Source organism: Chiloscyllium plagiosum, chromosome 19 (assembly GCF_004010195.1).
Source record: "Chiloscyllium plagiosum isolate BGI_BamShark_2017 chromosome 19, ASM401019v2, whole genome shotgun sequence".
Classification (NCBI taxonomy): domain Eukaryota; kingdom Metazoa; phylum Chordata; class Chondrichthyes; order Orectolobiformes; family Hemiscylliidae; genus Chiloscyllium; species Chiloscyllium plagiosum.
The window spans coordinates 39,570,730-39,598,615 of NC_057728.1; the positions used below are offsets into that span (position 1 = coordinate 39,570,730).

At 37.1% G+C, this 27,886-nt stretch overlaps 1 protein-coding gene across 1 annotated transcript in view; it reads left to right on the forward strand.

Annotated features, from left to right (window-relative positions):
• Positions 1-27,886, forward strand: part of cped1 (cadherin-like and PC-esterase domain containing 1) — a 207,645-nt gene that overhangs the window by 41,467 nt on the left and 138,292 nt on the right. Inside the window, exons 3-7 of the mRNA XM_043709611.1 lie at positions 4,724-4,827; positions 7,350-7,434; positions 16,868-17,024; positions 18,744-18,906; positions 21,633-21,775. Coding sequence (XP_043565546.1) covers positions 4,724-4,827; positions 7,350-7,434; positions 16,868-17,024; positions 18,744-18,906; positions 21,633-21,775 — 652 coding nt within the window. The remainder of the gene's footprint in view (positions 1-4,723; positions 4,828-7,349; positions 7,435-16,867; positions 17,025-18,743; positions 18,907-21,632; positions 21,776-27,886) is intronic.

Here is a 27,886-nt window from a genome sequence, read left to right on the forward strand (position 1 = left end):
ACCTTTATCTACATGTTGCAAGACTTGATGCTAATTTTGCCCTTGCAACAAAGATTTATTGATATGTTCCAGTCTACAGCAGATCTGTCCCACTGCTGAATTTGGAATGTTGTCATTTGTAGCTTAACATTTTAAACATTTTACTATTTCCAATATCCTCCATTTCCCAGCTCTGTTTTTGTGGTGTCACTGAATTATTGTGGTTAAAAATACATTCAATTGTATTACTGCAACTAGACACAAAAGTCAGACTGGAAGAAGTTGGTTCATAAAAACGACTTCAGTTTTTCTCAATTTAATCTTGTTTCTTTCCTGTGACTGCAGGTATCCTTCAGAGCTATGCTGCCCCAGGTTGCAGTAAATAATCAACCCCATCTTCTTTTGTATGAAAACCATGAAACCATGAAAAGTTAACTCCCAAATCATCATCCACATTATGGTCTGGCAGCTAGCTATTCTTCAATGGAGTGATTGTATGAAACAAAGATGTATTATAATTTGAGTAGTCTCTTCACTTCATTATCTAGCCATAGTTCTAAGGATTAACAGCATCTCTTCTTTAGAAAGAGAGTGAGAGACAGTTTGAATACCCATAGCTTGAGAGACACACAAGTGTGAAGCAAAGCGAAGCCTGAATGAATTGTACAGTGATTAAAATCAGGCCATTGGCACCATTCTGTACGACACCCTAGCCATCTGACCTAACTGACATCTCTGCACTTACGTACAGTCACAGCATTAATATAAAGTTCTGACACAGTTTTCAATGAGCTATATTATGTGTGATATGGTTAGGCTGGGTGATCAGGTTCCCTTATCTGGTGCTGGTTCTTTTTACAAGTTGTGTTGATGTGATGGTTTTGGCTTATACCCAAAAGGATTTTTCTTTAAGGTAACAATTTGGAAGCTTTCGGAGATTTCCATTTATAGGCAGATCTGAGTTTGCTGGGGCCTGTTAACTGCTTTGAATATCGCCAATTTGCTTCTGAAAGATGACAATAAGACATGAAGTTGGGAGCCAACGTGTCAACATTGGCTCCTACACTTATGTGAAGATTCTTATGTGGTGACTCAGTTGCACAACTGCTGTATGTATATATTCCTTCCTAGCCAAACTGAGCAATAATCAGTCAGAAAAGCAGAGCCAAGCTGGCTGGCTGCAGATTGTGACCATTATGTTGTGACCATCTGCTCACCAGTAATTCCCAACTAATTTGTGAATTAGCTTGGGGCTTTTAGCCTTATTTTGACTACAGTTTTCACCAGACCTTGACAATGTATGAGCCAATGTCCAAGAACCATGCGAAAGCAATTGTGATGTCTTTGTGCTGTTCCTTCCTTACTATAGAAAATGGTGTTCCAGTGACTTTGTACATAGTGATTATTCAAGTAATAAATCTGAAGATTTGACTGAAGCCATCACCGTTTATAGTAATCTGCAATGATTTATGATTCTGTATTAATACACTCAGATGGACATAGTTTTTACACTTAGATAGTTATCACAAGATCATTTATGCTTTGAAATCTCCGTTAGCAGGTAATTTTGATGCCACTAATGTAAATATTAAAAAGTGATGATGCCAAGACTGAACCTTGCAACTCACCATTATTTGTTAATTAATATCTGATCATCTTCTCCATGAGATGTATGTGAACGTTGTGATTGGTAAGCATGACTGTTAGTGGGGGCAACATTAGTTTGCAGTGTATTGTTCTAAGTATTTTCAACAGTAGAGAGTCTCCCCAAAACACCCATACAGCAGTCAGATCTGCTATTCGGAGTCCGAATGAATGGTTAGCTTCTATGTGGCTTGAGTGCACTCGGAGAAAGTGAGGACTGCAGATGCTGGAGATCAGAGCTTAAAAATGTGTTGCTGGAAAAGCGCAGCAGGTCAGGCAGCATCAAAGGAACAGGAGAATCGAAGTTTCGGGCATAAGCCCTTCTTCAGGAATTCCTGCTGCACTTTTCCAGCAACACATTTTTAAGCTTGAGTGCACTCACTTAGTTTCAAGTATTCTGTCTCAATGTAAACTCAAAGACTATAAGTTTGCCTTATAGCTTAAGGAAAGCCACTGCACAAATATGGAGCAAGGCAGAATCTCAATGAATTACCACAGCCACATTGGCTGCTGTAGATTGGTGACTGTTTAAACTCCAATAATGTTGAAAACATGGATTTCTAAGCTAGCACATGGAAAGTAAGAATGTACAGGCTTATGAGTTTGTGAGTATAGCAGAGAAATGTCTATTTTCTATTAATCTCCAGTTTATAGTTGGCAATGCAATAATAAGTTTGAAATAAGTAAAAGCAACTAGATTAAAGTAAAATCATGTATAAGATTAAGGTTAAGGTAATGGCAGGACAGATCAGACTAGAGGAATTCCTGCCCTGTGCCATGTGGGGAGTCATGGACACTTTTTACACAGACGAAGAAAGTGAAGGAAGCTGCTTAAACTGGAGCTTGAGCAGTTGCTGGAGTCACTGAAGTAAATCCATGAGCAGATGATCACTTGATAGTACATCCAGAGAGACTAAAAGTTAGAGACAAGCAGGAAATTGGTTGGGCACAGACAAGGTATGTTCCCTCAAAAGAGAAAAGTTGGACAAAATGTCCAGAGCTCCTTGGATGACAAGGTAGGATGTAGCTAACATAAGAGTTCTATAGCACATCAATAGTAAAAGAATGGTAAAAGCAATTGAGCTGATTAAGGTTGAAAAATAGCATTTACACATCGAGGCAAGAGACTTGCCAAAAGTCTTAAATGAATACTTTGCATCTGTCATTACCAATGAGGCAGATGCAGATCAGTCTGCATTAACAGAGGATGAAACTCAGTCACTATAAGGGTTTAACATTAACAAGGAGGATGTATTGTATAAGGCTGTCAGTAGTTAAAGTTGAAAAGGCATTGGTGCTGGAAGCATTCAAGAATATTATGGGAAGTGAGACTGGAAATTGTCGAAGCATCAAGGCACTTATCTTTCAATTTTCTTTGGATGTGGGGTTTCTGCTGAAGGATTAGACAATAACAAACATTACGGCCATGTTCAAGAAAGATTGTAAGAATAAATCCAGCAATTATAAGCCAGTCAGTTTAACTATGATGGTGAGGAAACTTCTGGAAACAGCCTTTTGGAAATGGGACAGAATGAATAGTTGTCATAGGTGTGGGCATGTTCGCTGAGCTGGGAAGTTGATTTACAAACATTTCATCCCCTGTCTAGGTGACATCTTCAGTGTTTGAGCCTCCTGTGAAGCACTGCTGTACTGTGTCTTCTTGAATTTATTTGGATCCATTTTTGCCATGGCATTTATTAGCTAGTTTTTGTTCATAGATGCGGATTGCAAGTTGCCCGTTTGCAAAGACTGCATGAAACACTATATAGGGCAAACTGGCAGACAACTAGCGATTCACATCTACAAACACCGGGCAACTAGCCATTAAATGCCACGACCAGCTGTCCCTAGTAGCTACCCACACAGATGACAAGGACCACAAATTTGACTGGGACAACACAACGATCATAGGACAAGCTAAACATAGGACAGCCAGAGAATTTCTAGAAGCATGGCACTCAGCCACAGACTCCATCAACAAGCACATTGACCTGGACCCAATTTACCGGCCACTCCAACAAATGACTGGAACCGACAACTAGAAGTAGCAGAAACTAAACTAAACAAATTCCAGAGGACACAGTACAGCAGTGCTTCACATGAGGCTCCAAAGCACTGTAGATGTCACCTAGACCGTGAATGAAATGTCTGCAAATCAACTTTCCAGTTCAGCGAACATACCCACAACCATGACAACCAGCCCTTGAGCTACAAATCTTTGCACAAACCTTGAGAATTGATATAAACGTGGAAAAGTGTGGGTTGATTCAGAAGTATCAGCGAGGATTTGTTACAGGAAAATCATGCCTAACTAATCTGCAGGAGTTTTTTGAAGAGATAACAGAAAGGGTTGATGTAGGGAATGCTGTTGATGAGGTGCACATGAACTTCCAAAAATATGATTCTTTGGAAATGCTTAAAAAGTATTCAGAAGAAAAGTCATATCAGAAGTGAAATGTTAACTTTTTTTCTCTTTCCACTGATGCTCCCAGACCTGCTGAGTTTCTCCAGCATCTTTTTTCATTTCAGATCTACAGCATCTGAGGTATTTTTATTTTTTTTGATTGGTAACCTTTGACTACTATCAAACAGCCTATCTGGAACCAAACTTTTACTCTTAAGAAAAGAATGTCACGTTCCTTCAATTTTCAATTATGGCTGGAGGCTTGCGATAATTTTAAAAATAATCTTTGTTCTTGTGTTCTGTCTTATTGATCTCTTTCTCTCTAGTTCAATCTTTCTTTCTCTCACTTTATTTCACTGTCCTACGTGTTTTGGCATTGCTATTCAATGTTCTGGCTTTGAAGCACGTGTCTGATTTTAACTCACTAAAAACCCAATTATTTTCAGAGTTGAAATTGGGCTTTACATGTCTCAGTAAAGATGCTTTAATCTGGAGATGTAACTATTTGCACGAGTCCCCAGTCCTTTCAAATAAACATGACTCATGATGAGAAGTTCATAAATGTCATAAACAGGTATAAGTTTAATAAACAGTGCATTGATTGATTGATGCTGCCCACAAATTCTGTGCCAGTTGTTTCTTCAGTGTAGTAGGAATTTTGTTTCAGGGTTGATAGTGATTGTTATTCTTTTATAGGAACTGAACATTGGGACTTGCTTATTTGTTTCACTTCAAATAAGCTCAATGGTAACAGATGCCTTCAAAAAGAAGAGTTTGAACAACTTCAGCTTCATCAGAAGGTAATCAAAGCAGGCCTAGATTTTAAAAAGTGCCTTTATCTTTTATTCAAAATACGTTCAACCTGATGCTTTATTTCAAGGGTGACCAATGTATATTTATATTGAATCCTTCACAAACAATGGACTCTCAAATCACTTTTCAACCTTTGGAATATTATTGAAGTGTTTTCTCTGTAATAATGTAGGAAACAAGTTTCCTCTTGAGCAGGTGTGTGACAGTGAGGGTTTAACACAAGGAATCTATAGTCTGGGTGCAAATTACTTGATGATTAGGAATCTGAATGTTAGAGAGCTGGCCTGGGGAACGGAAAGCCTTGGACTCTCTAGGTACACTTAACAGCAATCTAGGTTTGTTCAATACTCTGCATCAGTTGTATGACACTTTGATCTTTTACTATAAATTCTGTGTCCTATGATCCTGCTGCACTAGCTGCCTGATGAAGGAGCAGCGCTCTGATAGCTTTTATTTCCAAATAAACCTGTTGGAGTATATCTTGATTTTGTGTGATTTTTAACTGTCCACTCCAGTCCAACACTGGCACCTCCACATCATAACTATTAAAGAGGCAATCCATTGCCTTCTTGTGGAAGCAATGTGTGAGAAAGCATCAAGAAATGAGTGATTGACCTCACTGCTGCGTTTATTTTAATCCAGTTCAGCTTTGTTTTTAAGGTCTCTTGACTACTTTCTCTGTCATCAAGTAGAATTTTATCCCTTTTCATTAAAGAGATATAGATTTCGCCCCTTGCTAGTAAACAAAATGAAACGTAGAGGCAGCAATAGGCTTGTTGATGATATTGGTGGCTATTTCAAGTGTGGCAGTAATTTTAACTTTTCAGTGACTGGAACATGAAGGAGTTTGGGTTTGCTGGACCAGCCAACTTAAAAAAATGTCAGTTCATCTGACTCACCATGGTGCTTTAAAATCATGAGTGTTTCAGTAATGTGGAGAGATGATGACCTAATGGCAATGTCACTGTACTCATGATCCAGGATGCCAGTCTTCTGTCCTGGTATTATGGTTTGAATCTCACCATTTGCAGATGGTGAAATTTGAATTCAAATTCAAAGATAACAAAGATATGAAATATTAGATTAGATTACTTACAGTGTGGAAACAGGCCCTTCAGCCCATCAAGTCCACACTGACCCTGCAAAAAGCAACTCACCCAGACCCATTCCCCTACACCTAATACTACAGGCAATTTAGCATGGCCAATTCATCTAACCTGCACATTTTTGGATTGTGGGAGGAAACTGGAGCAAACCCACACAGACACAGGGAGAATGTGCAAACTCCACACAGAGAGTTGCCTGAGGCGGGAATTGAACCCAGGACTCTGGAGCTGTGAGGCAGCAGTGTTAACCACTGTGCCATCATGCTACTCAGTCTATATAGATAGACTGGTTTAATGGCAACCATTGTTGATTGTTGTAATCATCTGGTTCACTAATGTTCTTTAGGGAAGGAAATCTGTCACATTCTCCCCGTGTCTATATGGGTTTCCTCCTGGTACTCCGGTTTCCTCCCACAGTCCAAAGGTATACAGGTTAGGTGGATTAGCCATGAGAGATTGCCCATGGTATTCAGGGATGTGTAGATTGGGTGGATTTGCAATAGGGAATGCAGAATTACAGGATGGAGTACAGGGGTCTGGGCAGGATGTTTTTCAGAAGGTCAGTATGGGTCAACTAGCCTGCTTCCATGCTGTAGGGATTCTATGATGCTACATGTGACTCCAGACCCACCACAATGTGGTTTAGTCTTGATTAGAAACACAATAAATGCTGGTGTAGCCTGTGACATGAACATCAATGAACATTTTTTTAAAATATGCTACTAAAATGTTACATATCAGGGATGTTATGGATACTAAGGTAAACTATGCTTGTCTTCCCAGTCTACTTTCTTGCCTTCTTTTATGTTTACCTAGATAAAAGAAGTTACTTTGCAATCCTCTTCAGTACATTGAACATTTTCAGACATTACTGAGAGGTCATATAAAATTGTTTAAGTGTAATTATTTTTACTATCATTTCCTTTTCTCATATTACCTCAGTCTTCTACTTTCATTGTTTGAACTTTACTTTTATTTTAAATAAACTCTGTTTTGAAATAGGTACTTTTTTTGTTGATGAAATGTTTTAACATTGAATTTATCTCTTTCAAACAGTATTTTTCACTGCTACCACTGTGCAGGCTGGAGATAGAATCAAACATGTGTCTGAAACTTGCTTCAAAAAACTTGATTGTCTTCAACCAATTAAAAATAACCTTTTGAGGATTGATCTGGCACTGCCACTGAAATAACTAAACCAGCCCTTTGACGTTTTGCAAATCATTGTCTGATTGAAAGCTAACTTAATAGCATAAAGAGTAAACATTATTCATTTCACTTTTGGCATGCTATGGGTTAAATATCAGTTACTGATTTGGAAGAATAAAGTAAAGTATTTTCCTTAATATTTACTTAATAACTTGTTGAACTGATAATAATTGAGGTTGGGAAATTACTTTCAGGTGAATAGAATCCCAGGCCTAGAACGTACACTTTGCAGAAAAGATGGCTTTTGTCAGATTATGGGGATTGCTCAAAGATTGCCAGGTAACAATTTTTCTCAAGTTGATTTTTTTTGTTTAGTTACACTGATGTGATTGAAATAAATAAACAAACCATTAAAGGTTATTGGATCACTGCAAAAGTGCAACATATTATTCTTAATAAGGAACTGCATAAAATAACTGAATTAACTTGTAGTTTATCATTGCCATGAATCCTTCAGTCAGATTATTATCATGCATCAACTGCATGCAATGTCTTGGTTGTCAAAACCTGTAAAAGGTAATAATGTTCTTTTTGGTGATATGTAAATGCTGGAGTTTAACTTTGTAGCTTATAGTATGATCTGAACACCTTGTGAGTTTGCACTGTAATAATTCTGTTCTTCTGCTATTCTCTATTTAAAAGTACAGTGGAATCTCAATTATTTGTTACACTCAAGTATATCCTTATAGGAAAGAATCATAGTTGAATAATAATTGAGCGCCTTATCCATAAAGAATACAGCCTGCATTCCTGGCAGAGCTGAAATGGCCACACAACTGTTAAAAAAAATTCAACATAAGCAGTGATCTGACCTGACCCACATGATTTTTTGCACTATGCTTTATGCTGAAGGATTTATATGAGTCAAAAAAAATTTGCGGTGAAATAATTCAAACACCCAACCAGACATACTCTGAAGTGCACACAGAAGATTAATTAAAAATTGTGGAAGATCTGAGCGAGAGTTGCAACCAGCTGTTGAAGGTTGCAGTACAATAAAGCACAAACTCCTGTTAGTCTAGTTCATAGATAATTACCAGTATGGGTATTATTAGTGCAGACAATTGGGACTCTGTTGGAATTATCTTTGATGGCATTAAACTTTGTAGCATTTGTGACTCACTTCCCTCAAAGAATTATTTTAATACTTCTGGGAGATTTGTTTTATAGACCTTTGCAATGTACTGAGGAATTGTGAAGCCATTTAAAAATAATTCATAAATTAGGAGCAGCTGATGCCATTCCTATAAATTATAGTTGATCTATTCACAGCCAAATGCTTTGTTCAGAACCTACAGTTATTTGTATAGTAAATAAGCAACATTTTCTATCCATATGTTTGGCTAATTCTTCTTATCAATGAGAAAATTTAAATGTAAACTCCCAAAAGTAAATATTTTGCACAGAATGTATGTTTACAGGCTAAATCCACAGTCACCAGCTGAATTTCATCACAGTCCCAGTAATAGTGTCCCTGCCTCTGAGCCAAATGCTCATGGTCGGGTCCCACTCCAGGATCTTGACCTCTCCGCCTCCACCCTACTCCGACCTATCACCCTCACCTTGACCTCTTTCCACCTATCACATTTCCAACTCCCCTGCCTCTGAGCCAAATGCTCATGGTCGGGTCCCACTCCAGGACTTATTAAGGTGTGTTCACAATGCAAGTTGAGTACCAACTTGTAAATCCTTCTAACATGTGCCAAAGGCAGGTGGTAAAAACAGGAGTGATTGTCTAATAGAAAGCAGTTGGAGCCTCTATCATCATTATCTATAGCTTCAGGCTACAACATGTATGGAAAAAGTTTATTATCACAGCAACTCAAACCTTCTTGACAGGCTGGTTGACTCAGTTGGCTGAATGGCTGGTATGGATCAGATTGGTATCAACAGTGTGTAGTCGAATCCCTGTTCTGACTGAAATAGGTTCTGGACATGCCTCCTTGTCCCACATATAGTGGAAGGCACAGTACCTTCAGGCAACCATTTCAAGAAAAAGATATCATCCCAAATGATTTCTGTTAGTTTAACAATTTACCAAACATGTCTTAAAAAATATTTTTTCACTTAGTTTATACAGCTTGAGCATTGTTATACATGCATGAGTCTACTGTATAAAATATTGAGACTACTAATTATTAGTTATTAACCTTAACTAGCTAATCTGTCTCAGAGATTAGGAATAGAGAGTGGAATCTTTTTCTTCCCTCAGGTACAGGAAGCAATTCAGCAGGGGACCTCAATGTGAAAGGCTACAGTCAGATCCTCGATGCAGGCGGAAAGATTTCAATTAAGTTCTTGTAACTTTAAAGGTGCATTCAGTTTCCCAACGGCAAACATCAGGAACAACTTTCTCATGCATCTACCTGTCATGCATGCTCATTAAAAGGCCAACTTTATAGAATTAAGTTCCCCTTCCCAGTTAAGTTCTATGTGAGCAAGCAGCATTGCCTTCAGACACATGACAGCTTAGAAGTGGTGTGCAGTTGACAAAGTGGTCATCTTTCTGGAGTTTGAGTGAAGAGCTACTGCTTTATCCAGCAACCATCCATACCATAACATGGCTGAGAACAGGGGCAGTTGCACAAGTTGTAGGGGGCAAGGAGAGTGATTGAGGGAGAGAAGCTAGAATGTAATGTACATGGATCAAGGGAACTGACCATGAGTGGAAGGGAAGCGGCTTACCAGGGTAAGATGAAAAGGTCACAGTTTACCTGCAAAAGTCATTCCAAGAGACATGCAATGTGTGAATGCTTGCCCTTTAACTACTGCACTAGGATTAGGGAGTTTAGTTTAGAATTATGGTTGAGCTACAGTTTTTGGGTGAATATAGATGGCTATATGCATTTGATGTTGTCAACAGTTAAAAAATGGAAAGTCCTTTTTGGCATTTAAAATAAGTCAAGCAAAGGAAGTAGATGAGTGAAGAATGGGCAATGGATATCAACAGGATGCAGTTACAATTCTTCAGAACTAAAGTTTCCTCCATTTAGCCATTCCAAATCTAGCAATACATTAATGGAAACAGGAGGAAACATCAAGCAATGAGGTGTACCACTGCCTCTCCACTATAGCTTTTTTTAAAATCTCATTATCCTTAGCAGGATTCCCATTGGCTGTCTTTCCTCACCCATAATATATAAATGCCAGATTTCTGTTCATTGCCTCCCTGTCAGTTCCTTCTTCTAAATGGAGAAAAAAGGCCCAAAGAAAGGTTCCTCCTGCTCTATTTTAAATACAATTTCTTCCATCTTTCATTAGAATTTTATGGAAACTGCAAGACCAAAGCAGGCCATTTGGCCCAACCAGTCTGTGTTGACACCGACATCTGCATCGCCAAATGGTCGAAATCATATTTACCTAGCTATTTACATTCCCCTTTATCCCATTTTCTTTCTTCCCCCTGTCAAATTATACATTGAATGTTAACAGTTCCCTTCTCACTGGCCCTACAAATAAATTCGATGGATTCACAACTTCTGTGAAACAATGTTTCATCAGTTCTCTGTCCTCAATTTCTTGCACTTAATCTACAGCCTGTTATTGTATATCACTCACTTTGTTATGCAGGCAACTTCAATCTACCTTTCCAATCCATGAATTATCTTAAATGTGTCTACATAATCTCATAATCTATATTAATTTAACAGTAAAAACCTAACTTGACTTTAACATTTCTGATTGGTTCTGTCCTCTTAAAGCAGTATTTCTACCACAGTACAACATAATTATTCATTGTTCTAATGGTAAGTCCCGTTTACTAATTGAGTTCTGCAATAAGTCCATCCTACAAACATAATGATGCCAAGTGAGAATAATAGGTCTAGAGGATCAGGCATTCTGTATTCAGCATTGCTTATGTTTAATTATAATTTGTGTTTGATATAATTTATTGTAGACTTAGTTCATGCAATCTAAAGTTAGCATGAAAATAAGGATATATTGTAAAAACATATAACACATACACCAGGTCTGTGATCATCCTTTGATGGATGCTGTTATGTAAGATAATGGTTCTGAAGGAGTTAACCATTGAGCTATATTAAGCTCCACCCAATCTGATGAAGTCACACAGTCATTGGGTAAAGAAAGATTCCTCAATGGAAACAGATATGACATACCCTCCCCTATTTGTTGTAATTATGCCTAACTAATTGAGGTTAATTGTATTGATTGGTATCATGCAATAACCCTTACCTTGTGTAAGCCTAGTAGCCAATGGTAGTGGTGGTACTGTGGTAATGTCACTGAGCTGGTTATACAGAAGCTAAGGTGAATGTGTTGGGGACATAAGTTCAAATCCCACCATGGCACTGGGTGGTATTTAAATTGAGTTAGGGCTGTTGTGGTGGTCATCTTCCTACCTCTAAGACAGGAGGCTCAAGTTCAAGTTCTGCCTGTTCCAGTGGTGTGTAATACCATCCCATAACAGACTGATTAGATTAAGACCCTTAAGTGGTCTATCTTCCAACATTGCTAATAGATAGAGCTTAGGCTCAGAATAGAAAGAAGAATTAGTAGTAGCGAACAACCTGAAACACAAGGCACCTGTGACTTGTAACCTCAGCCCAAATAACAGATGCCATCTAATCAGAAGACTGGTCCATGTTAATGTTCCTTATTCTGTGTAGACTCTTCAGCTGTTTTAGCATTTCATATCTAAAGTTCAAATAAATACTGATAGTTGGCTATGTCCAGGTAATGAAGACTGATGTGAATTAATGGTTTAACACAACTTCTGAACGAAATATGACCTTATGAATCTGTCTGTTTTCTGAAGTTATTCAAATTTCTTCCCAAAATATATTTTGTCTTGTATATGTTCAAACTAGTGAAGATCAATAAATTCCATTAAAAAATTGGATAGATCTCCAGAAAGAACAATGTTTTAAAACAAAATTTATTTTTGGAAATATGAGAACACAGTGCAATATACAAGCAAATGTTGATAAATACATGTCCAAGGTGCTGGCATTGACAGGCATAGGGCAAGTAACCTCCAGTCACAACAAGGAGCACATGGGCTCCAATGAGACACAGGGCATCACCCAGAGCTTGGAACCCATCCTTTCCACCATAGATGGTTGCTAACCACATGTCCGTCCTTAAAGAACCAGCTCTGATCCAGTTTCAGGTGGTCACTGTCTCAACTTCTACCATAGCAAAGCCACCCAACATCTGATTGTTGCATTGGAAGCTCAGATGGAGATCATGTGACTATGCCTGCTGCCTTGCTAACTCAAGTCAGCTGTTATCATGACTGCAGAATTCAAAGCTCAAAAGGAACATGCAGACTTTTACAGCAACTCCAGCAAACTGTCCTCCATCAGACTAGTAACATCACTGAGGCACTGCTGACAGAGAATGCCAGAGACTTAATGGAGCAGGAATCAGCTGTCCTCAGTTAAGAGGCCAGTATTCATGCCCCCATCATTGCCTCTTTACCAGTGCCCTTGCAGTTGCCTCTCAGCCAACCATTGTGTCTCCCTCAGTGAAATGTGGCCATCTTCCACCAGACATGCTACAGTGTTTTTAACTGTGAGGGATTGGGACATGAGCACTGCACATATGCAGTTAAAATTTGCTGCATGTGCATCAAATTAATCTGAGAAGGCTGTAGACGTCATGAGCTGCCGCTTTTGGGACATGCACACACACTAGCTCTGTTTTAAGCTATGATCTATGAGATTAAAGTTTGGAAACAAAATGCAGAACTGATGTTCAAAATATATCCAAGTTATTTGTATGTGCATGACTCAATAATTGAGTTAAGCCATTTCAGTAGCTCTATGCCCAGTTAAGAAAAACCCTCCTGATACTTGAGGCTTTAAGACCATAAGACATAGTAGTGGAAGTAAGGCCATTAGGCCCATCGAGTCCACTCCGCCATTTAATCATGGCTAATGGGCATTTCAACTCCACTTACCCGCATTCTCCCCGTAGCCCTTAATTCCTTGTGACATCAAGAATTTATCAATCTCTGCCTTGAAGACATTTAGCGTCCTGGCCTCCACTGCACTCCATGGCAATGAATTCCACAGGCCCACCACTCTCTGGCTGAAGAAATGTCTCCGCATTTCTGTTCTGAATTGATCCCCTCTAATTCTAAGGCTGTGTTCACGAGTCCTAGTCTTCTCGCCTAACGGAAACAATTTCTTAGCGTCCACCCTTTCCAAGCCATGTATTATCTTGTAAGTTTCTATTAGATCTCCCCTTAACCTTCTAAACTCCAATGAGTACAATCCCAGGATCCTCATCCATTCCTCGTATGTTAGACCTACCATTCCAGGGATCATCCGTGTGAATCTCCGCTGGACACGCTCCAGTGCCAGTATGTCCCTCCTCAGATGTGGGGCCCAAAACTGGACACAGTACTCCAAATGGGGCCTAACCAGAGCTTTATAAAGTCTCAGTAGCACATCGCTGCTTTTATATTCCAATCCTCTTGAGATAAATGACAACATTGCATTCGCTTTCTTAATCACGGCTTCAACCTGCATGTTTACCTTTATAGAATCCTCGACTAGCACTTCCAGATTCCTATGTACTTTGGCTTAATGAATTTTCTCACCGTTTAGAAAGTAGTCCATGCTTGTATTCTTTTTCCCAAAATGCAAGACCTCACATTTGCTCACATTGAACTTCATTGATCATATATGTTTTATCATAAATGTCTTGTTAGATCATGTTCATGATCTTGAAACCCAATGACCAGCTACAAAGAGCAAAAGCTTGTATTGTTTAACTTGTGCTATAAATAGAGCATTCAGTGTGCTACGCATAATATAAATACTCAGTGTGCTACTGTGGAAATATCATTTCATCCTAGTCATAAGAGAACTCTTCATAACTCACTTGGAACTTTATCATTCCTGAGCTATATAGCTTTTACTTATGGAATATCTGTGTGATAAATGTATCTATTAGGCTTTTTCTGCTATAGCCGAAATGGCAGCAGTATGTGATGAAGCTTATTATGAATTCTTCATCAGGTTAAGGATAATGATAATATTTGCTGGCATCTGCCTAGAGCTATAATTCATCCTTGAAGTTTAAAAATACATGGATATCATTTGGCAGTCTGTTAGAAGGTCATTTGCTGTGTTTATACGAGTTTATGATTTAATTTGAAACTTAGAAAGAAAAACACAGTAATGATTAAAATAGAAAGGAGACATTTGAATGGCATACAATACCCTCTACTTCTGGGTCTTCAAGTGTTTCAAATGTTATCTTTAGATGTATTTTACTATGGTTTGTATGTGGAAATGTGGCTTTGCCATGTCCAGCTGTGCCCCAAATCTCATACTTCAGAAATAAAAACAAAACTGTGGATGCTGGATATCTGAAACAAATACATAAACTGCAGGAGAAACTCAGCATGTCTGGCAGCATCTGTGCAGAGAAAACTGAGTTAATGTTTTGGGTCCAGTGACCCCTCAGTTCTTTTGAAGAATGGTCACTGGACCCAAAACATTAATTCTGCTTTCTCATGCTTCAGGGCCTGTCTGGAGCACTTCTTGATGTTTTTCATTTTTGATGTTTCTGATTGAAGTTGTTTTAAACATAATAATTGACACAATTATAGGATGTGTAGAAACCTCTGGTTACCGCAGACTCTGATTCATTCTTCAATATTCATCCATCCTAGGCCAACATTCTGACATTATGAACTAAAATATACCATGATTTAACTAAGTGTGTAAACTCATTATGACTTAATAGATAATAAAATAAAGACCCAAATCTAACATATGGGTCAGATGCTTCATTTCCATTCCAGATCAGATGAGAACTAACCATTGTACTTTTCGGGCCCAACTTTGGATTAGATCCTTCACAACAGCTGTCGACCTGTAAACTTCTCAGACAGCATCAGAGTGAATCTTCACAGAGCCTCTTTTCCTTTTAATGGCAATAGCTTTAAAAAATGATTCATTCACTCGTTGGCTCAGCATTTATTGCCCATCCCTAGTTATCCTTTAAAAGATGGTGTTGAGCTGCCTTCTTGAACTGCTGTAATCCAGTTTCTAAAAGTAGATCCACTATGTCAAAAATAGATGGAGTTAGGAATTTTTATTGTTATTCTTTATATCTTAATTTGACTGGCATAGTTACACTGCTAAATGGTTGCACATCCTTTGATTTGTTATACATACAATGCATAATATTTTGTAATGTCGTTAACTTGATAAGGAATAGGAACGGAGTAGGTCATTTAGCCCCTCAAGCTTGTTCTGTCATTCATTAGGACCATGACTGATTTGACATTCCATATGTCCACATTGCTGTGTTTTCCCTTTAACCCTTGGTTCCCATACAGATCAAGAATCTATCTACCTCAGCCTTAAATATACACAAAGACTATGTTCCCAGAGCTGTTCCAAAGACTCTCAAAGAGAAGAAATTTTTTCTCATCTTAGTCTTAAATTGATATCCCTTTAGTCTAAGGCCTCTGGACCTAGACCCTCTCAGCATTTAGCCTGTCAAGCCCCCTTTCTGTCTCCTATATGTTTCTCAGAGATCGCCTCTCATTCTTCTAAACTCCAGTGAGTAGAGATCCAAGCTGTTTGCGCTTTACTCATAAGATAATCCTCCCTACCAGGGATCGTCCTGGTGAACCTTCTCTGAACTGCCTTTGATGAAATGATATCTCTCTTTAAATAAGAGGACCAAAATGCTCACAGTACTCTAGATGTGATCTCACCAGCACCTTGTACAGTTGCAATAAAACGTCCCAACTCTTATACTCCAACCCTTTGAAATAAGGGTCAACATTCCATTAGCCTTCCAGATTACCTGTTGCATCTGTGTGCTAGCTTTCCGTGTTTCCTTTACAAATCCTTTTATGTTGCAGCATTCTTCAGTTTTTCTTCATTTAAACATCATTCTTACCTTTTATTGTCCCTTCCAAAAAGTTGGCAAATGGAGTATAATGTGGAAAAATGTGAAATGGTTCATTTCACATTTTTCCACATTATACTCCATTTGCCAACTTTTTCCCATCTATTTAATCTATCAATAACTCTCTGTTAACTGTTTGTATTCCTCTTGTAATCTGCTTTCCATCTATTTTTGTGTCATCCTCAAGTTTGGATACAGAACATTCACTTTTTTCCTGCAAGTCATTAATGTGGATTGTAAACAGTTCAAAAATCTGCTCATTCTTTTTGTGGAGATCTTTGTTGTGATTTAGGCTAATCTTTAAAAAAGCTTCTAGATTCCAATGCATGATGTATTACAAAGCAAAGTAATATTACTGGTCAGCAGGTAATGAATATATCCCTTCAAAGTTTCATGTTTTGTATTACAAAGAGAACCTACTCCAATGTAGTAATGGTGTTAACATAGCAATGGTGTAGAGAGATATGGGGAAACACCAGGAGATAGATAATAGAGCTGGTGCAGACGTGATGGGCCAAATGTCCTCCTTCTGCCCTGTAATAGTTCTGTTAATCTGTGATTCTGTCTCATTTATTGACTTGTTATGTTTCACTTGTATTGGAAATTTGTCATACTGATGAACTTTCTGCATTGAATATTACATACCTGTGAGCAAAAGGTGTGTAAATTGCTGTTGGGCATTAAATGATTAGCCGAATTATAAATGATAGTATGTTTAATTCAAGATAACTGCAGTATTGAAAATATACCTGATAAAATGGCTTCCAAAGAAATACCATGTAACGTACTTTTGTACTTTGTCCTTCAGTCCTCCAACCTTTGGTTCTTCCATCTATGTGCTTAGACTATTATGTAGAGCCAAAAACAATCAGCAACAGGATAAGGGCTGGAATCTCGATGTCTCCAGATGGAAATATCCCTTCTCTAAAGCTTCAAGATATGGACAACGAAATTGATGTGAAACAGTGAGTGAAATGCATAATTTAATAAAGTGCCATTTTTGAGCAGTAATCTTTGTTCCGTTGTCTTATATGGTGTTAATACAATATTCTTTAAAGTTCCCCATTTGTGGAATGAGGCATCAGGTAGCCATTAGCATCAGTCTTCTGCAAGCAGTAGCTTTGAAGTAGAAAAGAAAATATTGTAGACACTCAGCAAATCAAACAGCATCTATTAAAAGTGAAACAGAGTTAATGTTTTATATCAATGACGTTTCATCAGAATTGATATAAACCAGCAACTGATCAGGAGGCATACCTTCATTGGATAAATTGTCACCAGCTTTTTAAAGTAAACAAATATCCTCCATGAGGCTGCTTCATTATACATTCTTGGCTGAAAGCCAATCATCCATTATGGTATTAAAATAGCTGAGGCCAAGGACAGACTTGTTTTATTGTTGATTGTGAGTATCTGATACGTTCTGCCATTTGCACAGTGCTTACTTACACACGATAAGGAGGTTTCAAGTGCTTGCAGTTTCATCTATTGATACCTTACAAGTGTCAATAATACAGACTTATATTCACCTGTTGGGAAAGATTTTTTTAAGAAAGTGGGAGTTTATGAGTTAATGGTTGTAGGTTTGCTCGCTGAGCTGGAAGGTTCGGTTTCAGATGTTTCGTTACCATATTAGGTAACATCATCAGTGAGCCTCCAGATGAAGCACTGGTGGTATGATCCACTTTTTATTTATGTGTTTAGCTTTCCTTGGGTTGGTGATGACATCATTTCCTGTGATGACATCATTTCCTGTGGTGATTTAATTTCCTGTTCTTTTTCTCAGGGAGTGGTAAATGGGATCCAAGTCAATGTGTGTGTTGATAGAGTTCTGGTTAGATCCAGAACCTCAATCTGAGCTAAAAATCTTCTCAGAACTCGTTATGAGTTAATTTTTGAAAGCTTTTTAACACTCACTATTATACAAGATTCATTGGCTCTATACAGAGTATAGAGTGTGCAAATGCACATGGAGGGTATTTGGGACCAATAATAGTTATGAAACATAGGCCATATATCGCTTACCTCAAGGTGAGAGGTCATGCAAGACTTTACTTTTTGAAATTAATTCTAACCATTCACTATTATATTTTTGATCCATTGACTTATTTTTTTCCCAATTTTCCCCTCTGGTCAACTTTTTTTGTCTACTACTGATGTTAAGCTAATGTGAAGGCTTATCCTTCCCTGGACATGTTCTATCATTATTCTCAGTCAAATGTATGGTGCTAACTACACACCGGTCCTTGTGCACTGCATCTTTTTCATATGAATTGTTATTGATGCATGATAGCATCCCTTAAAATTCTCGGAAAACACAACCCCGTATCTTTAACTAACTCAAGTGAAAATGAAAAGATGTAACGCTGGCTGTGATACATTTTTGCAGCAACATTAAAGAAGCTTTATTGTGAATTCTATTGTGCATTATATGACACTCCATGCCAAAGTGTCCCAAGCTGCAACTCTTATCCTATGTGTAAAAAATATTAAAATAATATTGTCAGAAAGAAATCATTTACAGTAGGCATCCAGTCTGCAATTTTGTTTCCGTAAAGTCTCTCTTGGCTGAGAAAAAACATGTTTGGCTATGCTTTATCACCAATTAATTTGTTGCCCATTTCCAGTTTAAATTTGTAAAATGTTTTATCCTAGATTCATTTTAGTGTTTTGTTCCTTCCTAGATACACAGCACTTTCAGGAAAGTCAAAGACCGTTCCTATAGATGGTCTTTCTGCAATTCTTAGAGTGTATGTTTTAGTGACATCACTGTCTCCCCTACGAGCATTCATTCATTCAACAGGACTCGTCCAAAGTGAACCCAATAAGAAGTTCTTTGTATCCGAGGTATAAATATTTATAGTTTGACTGCAAATAGAATTGTGAATACTTCAGCCAGGTTAAACCCAAAGCATAATATGCTCCAAATAAGGACTGAATTCTCCAATGTTTGCTTGAATATAAAGTAGAATAATGCATTTGTTATTGCTGTTTCTTTTTATAGTAGTTTGTCTTTTAGTCAACACAAGTTTATTACTGGGTGTTGCAATGGTCTCTGTATGAGCTGTACTCTGTAGTTGTGTCAGTTTGCACTTGAGTAACATTTACTTGTGCTATCATATCAAATATGCTAAAATAGCAAGTTATCGGATAGAAACTCATTGAACAAACAACTAAATTAACATTGAAGGACAGAGAGTGGATAATTTGCTAGTAAATGTTCCAATCTACACTGTTCAGGCTTGAGTTCCGAGTATCTTCTTAATTGACGTTTATTTGACTGAGTCAATTATTATACAATATAAGTAATTACTAATTTAAAAATTATATGTTTTATGTGTGTAATTTAATAGTCCTGTTCATAGAGAAAGTGTTTATGAGAACCACAATAAATACAATAAGCTAGACTCAATAAGAAAACTGTCTTCTTCCCATATATTTCAATTATCCTCATTTTGCATGCTAAAAAATTACTTAACTAGGTTAGGAATAGCTTCTATTTATGTAGTAGCTTTCTTGACCCCAAGATATCCTACAGTACTTTGCAGCAAATTAAATATTTTTGTAATGTTATCAGTGCTGTAATATAGAAAAGCAAAGAAGGCAAATTTCCCTCAGCATTATCCCACAATCAGTAATGTGATAATGACAAATAATTTGTTTTGATGGTGCTAGAGATGGAATAAATATTGGGTTAGACATTCATTGTTTACAGGTGGATATTAGAGATCTTTTGTATACATCTACGAGGGTAGCTGAGAAACATCAAAAGAAAAAGTGGCATCTTCATCAGTGCTACACTTCCTCTGCACTGATTTGAGGTAATAGTCTAGATTATAAAATTAAATTAAATAGGGCAGTTAATTTGTAAATTAAAATAGAAAATGGAAAGCACTCTTATTTAAAGATCAGCCCTTGTGAAGATCAGTAAAAATAGTGCTCTGCTATGTTTATGTAATAGTATCTCATGGAATTGTCCAGACTAATCAATAACATTGGTTCTTTTGGCTTCATGCTGGACAGAATCTAGCTTAATGGAAAACAGAAAATGCTGGAGAAATTCAGCAGGTCTCGTAGCATCTGTGGAGAGAAACAGAGTTAGTGTTCAGACAATATGACTCTCCTAAACCCAGGATTAATTTCTTTTGTGTTATATTAAAAGGGAAACAATTTCATTTTCATTAACAGAAATTAATTTTGGGATGAAATGTTAGCAATTAGAGGAAAATAACAAATATTATGCAATTTTATATCGATAACTATGAAGTCAAAACTTAAACTATTTATTTGAAACAGTGGCAAGCAATCACAGTAGTGACTAAGCTAAGATGACGATACTGCTTCTCAGCATCACCAGGTGGCCAGAATATGGAACTGCGGGAAGGCTCAAGTCAAACTTTTTAATGAGAATGGAAGAGCAAGCATGATATGTGAATATATAAATTTAAAGAAATAGATCATTCGACTCCTTGAACTTTCTCTGCCATTGAATAAGATTGTGGCTGATCTGCTTAATCCATATTTCCATCTACCTGATAAATGTTCTCCCCCTTGTTTTCAAGAATCTATGTCTGTCTTGAAAATATAATGTGAAGTTACCATATTCTAACTGATGTCAGAATAGCTAACAATGGAAACCACTGTTGCAGCTCCACTGCATGCAATACCTGTTATAGTGCAATGTGATGACTTCAATATATTGCCAGTTGCCTTCTGACTCTAATCTGTATGCAGGAAGAAATGAGCAGCAGTACTCTTAGCAGAGGGTAGCAAATCATTTGTGGAATGATGTTAGTACTTATCACATGCTGTATGATGTTTACCATCATGGTGCCATCAAACTTTGGACAATAATCTGGGCTAGCATCAAATTCTAGATGGCTGTGGGTGCTTTCACATGACTGCAATAATATAAAATTTGACTGACAAATACATTTCTTATATGTTAGATGGAGAGGAACATTGGGGTAATAGCGAAGGTTCTGGTATAGTCATATGTTCTGTGATTTCAGATTTTAAGGCTATTACATGAAATTTAAGAATTTGGTACATCGTACTTGATGGTGTCTCCCAATCATTTAATGGATATTCAGCCATTGACTGCAAATATGTATTCCCAACACACTTCACAGGAATTAACAGGCAAATATTATACCTCAATACGTAGCTTGGTTAAAGACACTGACCAAAAGTGTGGTCAAAGATGTCTGTTTTAAGAGCATCTTAAAAAGGAGGAAAGAAAAATGCAGAGGTTTGAGGAGGGAATTCTGGAGTGTAGGGCCTTAGACCTTAGACAGCTGCCATTGGTGAAGCAAATAGAAGATGTTTGAATCACAAGTTCTAGGGCATCTTCCTCATAGCTGCTGAGTGAGTAAAGTTTAAACAATCCCTTATATTCCATGCTAATCATGAGATACTTTCTCTGGTAAAACACCAAGAGATGTACTTTATACACATTTATTTAGTTACGAAACATGGTTCAGTTACTTTAAAAAGAAATGCTAAACATTAATACATCATGAAGTACATATATAAAACATGAAGTGTATAATCTAATGTAAAATCTTTCACAGCTTCGGGCATATTTTGAAAAATATTCTGGAACAAGTGCTTCAGTACAGGCCTATGAGAACATGAAAATGTTAATTACACAACTTCTATTAATTGCTGAACTAAACATTGAATCTTCCACCAGAAGTCAAGGAACATCAGAAAGGTGAGCGATCTAATAATCCATAGAATCAACTAGAATCCAAGATTATCATAAGAACTTCTGTGATTACTAAAGTTTAGAAATGATCTATAATCATATGCTAAATAAGAATTTAAATATCTCACATAAGGTTGCAAATTGCTATGTACTGTAACTAATGTTTATGGTTCATATAATGTCAGCTCCTATAATTTTGAGAGTTACTGAATACTGGTATTTCCTACCTATTGAATTTAGCACTCAAAATTACTGTAAATCTTGTCAATGGAAATTAATTTTCTGTGTCTTTATCAGGCTACAATTGCAAATTTTCAGGTAAGGTGACTTATAAATTACTGTCTTAGTATCTTGTGTGTATAGTACCCTAATCACAGCAGTTTGCAATGAATATTAAAGACCGGCCAAGTACATGTGTTGGGAATCAAAACCTTACATGTGACAGCACTTTTAATTCATTAAGATGGGGATTTTATGCAACAATTTCCTAATACTAGATTTAATGAGGGAAGATGAAAAGGATTTAAAAGTATTTTTAACAGTGACAGATGGTAACCACTGTAGTCTACTTTGTGTTCATGTTAAACAGAGACAGTTGTGACACATTTTCAAAGAAGACCTGTAATCAATAATAAGTGGCTGTCAAAGTGGCAAAAGCTCTCAAGTGTTATGTCTTTGATTCTTTTGGACAAATGCAGACAATATTAGATGCACTAGAAATTTTGTCACTGGAGATGCATCAGATTGGTGAGGAAATCTCAGCAAAATCATCTTGACCACTGAAAGTAAAAGCACTATGTCAATCGTAGCTTCCATTAATTGGATTGATAGATTTCCAAAAGTAAAAGAGATGGTTGATAAAATCCACATTGCCATCCAAGACATTAGTCAGAGTACAATAGCTCAGGCGAACAAAAAGAGGCTTCAGTAGTTTGAAGTGCAACTGCTAAGTAAGCATTGTTCATATCAATGCCCACAGCCAAGTTTTACTTTCAACATTTATGTTAACTGTGCACTAAATGAGCAATTTCTCTCATGCTCCATCTAAACAGATTTATAATTCAGCTTTATCTGCCTACAAACCTTAGGGCAGGCAGTGAACTTAAGGAAAGTACGTTCACTGCATTCCCAACATGTGTCTGTTTGTCTGAAGCCAGCAGGAAATTTAAATTAGGAATGGCATTATTTTTAGAGTGATCCTTCCCTGTCAGTCTACCAGAAAAACCTGATAGAACTGGTCTCAGGGCCATTGAAACAACATTCAGAAGGGCAATTAGCCATGGATCATTGTTGATGGAAATGTGTTTGTATGATGAGTTATATGATTGAAAAGTAAACATTGAAAGGCATAAACTTGCTTTTTGGTTTAGAAGAAGTTTGAGGGAGTCCCACAGCTTGGAAAGCTTTTTGTTTTATTTCACAAGACCTGGTTCAGATTCAGTGTAATAACAGTTTCTCCAGAAGTACCATTTTGCAGTGTCTTGGTAGATTATGTATCTCTCCTCTGTTAAATCAGGAATGGGTATCAAAATGTTTTAATGATTGTGGATGTTTCAACAAGATTTCTTGAAGCAGTGTCATAAGGAAAAAGTACTACAAAACTTATAGTGGAACAGTCAATTCATTTTATTAAGATATAGGTTACTCAAAGAAATATAATCAGATCAAGGTTCAACTCTCATATTGTAAATATTTATACAATTTATGACTAATTGGCCTAGTTAGCTTATCATCCCAATCTCAAGTTGCACTGGAAAGGTGGCAGCAGACATACAAGACTATGTTTAGAGCTTATTATCAAGAATGCCCTAATGATTGGAATAAGATAATTCCTTTGTTATTGTCTCCATTAGTGATGATCCTAAAATGTCCACAATGTTTTGTCCTTTTGAATATATATGTGGGCATGAGGTGAAAGGACCATTTAAAGTGATTAAAGAAAAAATGATTAATTAATGTTCAGAGGCTATGCTTCCAGTCTTCTTTTTTGAGTTTTGAAAAGACACTGGCCAACACATGCGAGTTTGCCAAAAATCATTTGAAAGGTATTCAACGAACAATGAATACTAGAGCAGTTAAATTTTCTCTCTGGGGAGCCAGTAACAGTGCGGATCTTATCAAATCAAAAAGAAACTCGAGTAGTGATTACTCCAGGCAGGAGAAAGATTTAGCGAGTCTGTCATGTTCTCATGTTAGATAATATGACAAAGATGTACATCAGGTGAAAAGTGTATTGATTTATTGTGAAAGGAATAGGAAGCAAAATAAAAATATCAGAACAATTGGAGAATGAATCAAAAATCAAGCATTCAAAAGTTGACCCTCCAGCAATCAGATTGGTTAATATGGAGGGTACTTATTAGATAGCATAGTGTCATATCTTCTAGAAACCTACGAAAGTGACCTACAAATGTTTTTAGAGAATCAACAATCAATGTGTGTTAATAGGCCAGGAGGAATAAAAAACATTTTCAACCGTTCATGCTATTAATGTGATGGATGGGTGTGTTACCGAAAAAGCAAAACGCTTACAGATTCAATCCAGAGAAATTCACTGAAGAGATTAAATTCATGCTGGACAATGGCATTAATGAACCAAGAAGCTGCAAATCACCTGTCATGATGGAATTAAAACCAAATAAGTCATTAAGTCTCTTTATTGATGTTGCAAAGTCAACACAATAACAAAAATGAATTTTGGCCTTTATTGCTTGGGAATTGATGTTCAAAGGTAGAGACATTTTGTTACAACTGTACAGGATGTTGGTGAGACTACACCTGGAAAACTCTGTACAGCTTTGGTCCCTATGTTTTAGAAAACAAAGGATATTCCAGTGGTGGAGACTGAATGTGTGATTGAAAGAGATTCACAATGCCGATTCTGTAATGAAGGGGTTGACTTAGCATGAACAGCCAAACAGATTAGGCAATGTTTTCATTAGAATGAGGGGTAGTCTTATTGAAGCATTAAATGCTCTAAGGGGGTTGATGGGCAGATTTTAGAAGATGTTTACAAGAATGGGGGATTCTCAAACTAGCGTACAGAGTTACAGAATAATGGGGCACTCATTTAAAACTGGGATACAAAATAATTTATTTTTCCATAGTGAATATCTGTAATTCTGTATCCCAGAGAGTTTTGAAAGCTAGATCATTGAAAGTATTTAAAAAGGAGGTATATAGATTTTTGAAAATATCATGAAGTTGACAGCTATGCTGAGTTGACATGAAAGATCAGCCATTATCTTGTTGAATTGTGGAGCAGGCTTGAGGGGCTGAATGGCCGAATCCTGATTTGTTTTCTGTTTTTATGCAAGAATTTCAGAATACTTTTGACAACTTGAATGCCGAGCTGACAACTGCATAAGTTTTAGCTGCATCAAAGTATGAAAAGCCATTTAAACTGGCTGGTGATGTCAGTGCCACCAATGTGAGGTGTTTTACTGCAAGATGATGAGTTGGGGATTCAGCTACTCGTCAGTTATTTTTCAATAACTGCCTGTCAATAAATATATTCAATGTTTGAGAAGGGAGACCTTCAGTCTTGTGTTGCTCTACATCACTTTGAAATATCCATCACCAACAAAAAGACTCCTGTTTACATGGGCCACAATCTTTTGACTTTTTTAGTGACATTTCAGGAGAAGTATATACATTTATTTCAGTGGAGCTTAACTCTCGAACTTGAAAATCATGTATGTGCCAGGTCAAGAAAATATTATCATGGCATTTTATCAAGAGCACACATGAAGGTCATAGTGCTGTGGTGGCATGAGCTTGTGATTATTGTGTAACTCATCATATGTTTAATGTCGATGTTACGATTATTAATGTGGCATAGAAATAGTGTTAATGTAAATTTTGAGTAATGAAAATGCCTCTTAAAGAAATCTTTCCATTGCTTTTTATGGGAAGTTGTGATGTAAGGTTTAAGTTTTATTTGTATATGTCATTCAGTTTAGAGTTTGAATTTTGCACTAGTAGCATGTGGATTTTGGCTGTTGTGAATGAAGGATTTAGTAATTAACTTGTCCGTCTCTCTAGAGCCATGATTTTTAAACCAGTATAGGAGAGACATTACTTGCTGAAGTAATAATGGGAATGTATTTGCATGTTAAGTGTTCTACAGTCGAAGAGAGTAAATACTGAAATGTATTAGCTTGCTTTTGCTTAGCAAAATCAGGCATTCATTTATTTTCTCTTGACCAATGGTGGGTGTCACAGGGAGGTACAGTGTGAGTGAGAACTGCACAAATTAGAAGGCTTATGGTATCAGTTTGCAGAAAACCTGGTTGAAGTCAGGTATTGTCTCCTTTAGAAAGGAGTTAGTTCAATCCAGTTAGCAAATAGTGTACCTCAGTACAGCTTGAAAATTCCAGACCAGAAGTGTTGCTTATAAATCTGAAGAAGTTATTTGAAGCTAAGACAATTTAAGCTCAATTGTGAGCCTTTTATTGATTCATTAATCATATTCTAGACTGAGAATTGGTTAAAAAACAATAAAGTGAAGATGTGGCAGAGAATGAAACTCTCATTGGTATTTAAAAGGATCATGTTGGGAAAATATGGTACAATAAAATCCCATGTGCTTTGAAATCATTCAAATAGTGTTTATATGTAAATGGATTAATATATTTTATTTTATCTTCATTTCTTTTTCATAATAAACATCTGTTTTGATATCAAGACCAAATCTGCAGCATTCATGCTTGTGTTTTAGTGGACGACCACCTTATTGGATCTTATTGTTTTAATATTTGAAATCAGGTTTCATAGTGGGATCTGCTTCATCCAGCAGTAAGATCAGCTGGGATCATAACAGTTCCATCTCTCAGTTTTCACACACATTTACATTCAGCAGTCCACAGTACCTCACCTTTCTCAATGAGCTCAAAAGAAAACTACTTTCCTTCTCTACAGAGCTTGGTAAGTGATTTCGTGGTGCCCTCAAGGCACTACCTTTCATTCACAGAAAAGATGTGCTATAAATGTTCAGGTCAGAACATTTACAGGTCATCTCTGATCATCAGAAACAAAATCATACAAGCTTGTCCAAAATAATCAGTAGTGACAATGCATTTATCCTGTGATCCTTAAGTATCCCCACCCCCCCGACCTCCCGGGATTATGGATGTAGTCTGCTTCAGGCTGAAGGATACATATGTGGCTTATGACATCCTCTCTGCATCTCCATAGTGCCTGGAGAAAACAGCAAGGATCATGTGCATGGGACCATCAGCATGACCGATCTCACCAGACTGTTGAAGTAAGATTGAGGTTTCACAAACATCTTCAAGCATCCTATATTGTAATGATAAACTGTGTATTATGCAAGTTGACCACACAGAAAGACTTGCATTTGGAGGACTAACAGCAGTCATCTGGAAGAAGATGACCGGGAAGATGGGAGCATCAGAAGTAACCTCAACAACTTGCAGTAAACTATCCGAAGAATAGATTAATTGCTCAGTGATTCCCGTGCACTGCAAAAATTATACAATGCCCTGCTGCATTTTTCAATATTGAACTTCCACTAAAGTAATGTTTGCGCTAGTAAAAAGAGATATCAGGATAGTTAGAAGAAATTCAATACTGACATTGAGACACAGAGAGAGTGTGTTAATTTATTTTTCACACAACATCAGGTTATAGTCCAACAGGTTTAATTGGAAGCACTAGCTTTCGAAGCGCTGCTCCTTCAATCAGGCTCCACAACCAGCTGATGAAGGAGCAGCACTCTGAAAGCTAGTGCTTCCAATTAAACCTGTTGGACTATAACCTGATGTTGTGTGATTTTTAGCTTTGTACACCCCAGTCCAACAAAGGCATCTCCAAATCATTAATTTATTTTGACTCCATACTTAAGAGGCCATCAATTCCTTGGTTCAGCATATGTTGAAAGGAGTGCAAAAAAAGTTTATGTTTTAATTAAGAACTAAAGAATTGCAGGTGCTAGAAATCAGAAACAAAAACAGAAATTGCTGGAAAAACTCAGCAGCTCTGGCACATCTGTGGAGAGAAAGCAGAATTAACATTGCAGGTCCGCTGGTGTTTATGTTTTAATATATTGTGAATAATAGAAAAATTTTTTAAATACATCAGAGATTATTTTCCTTT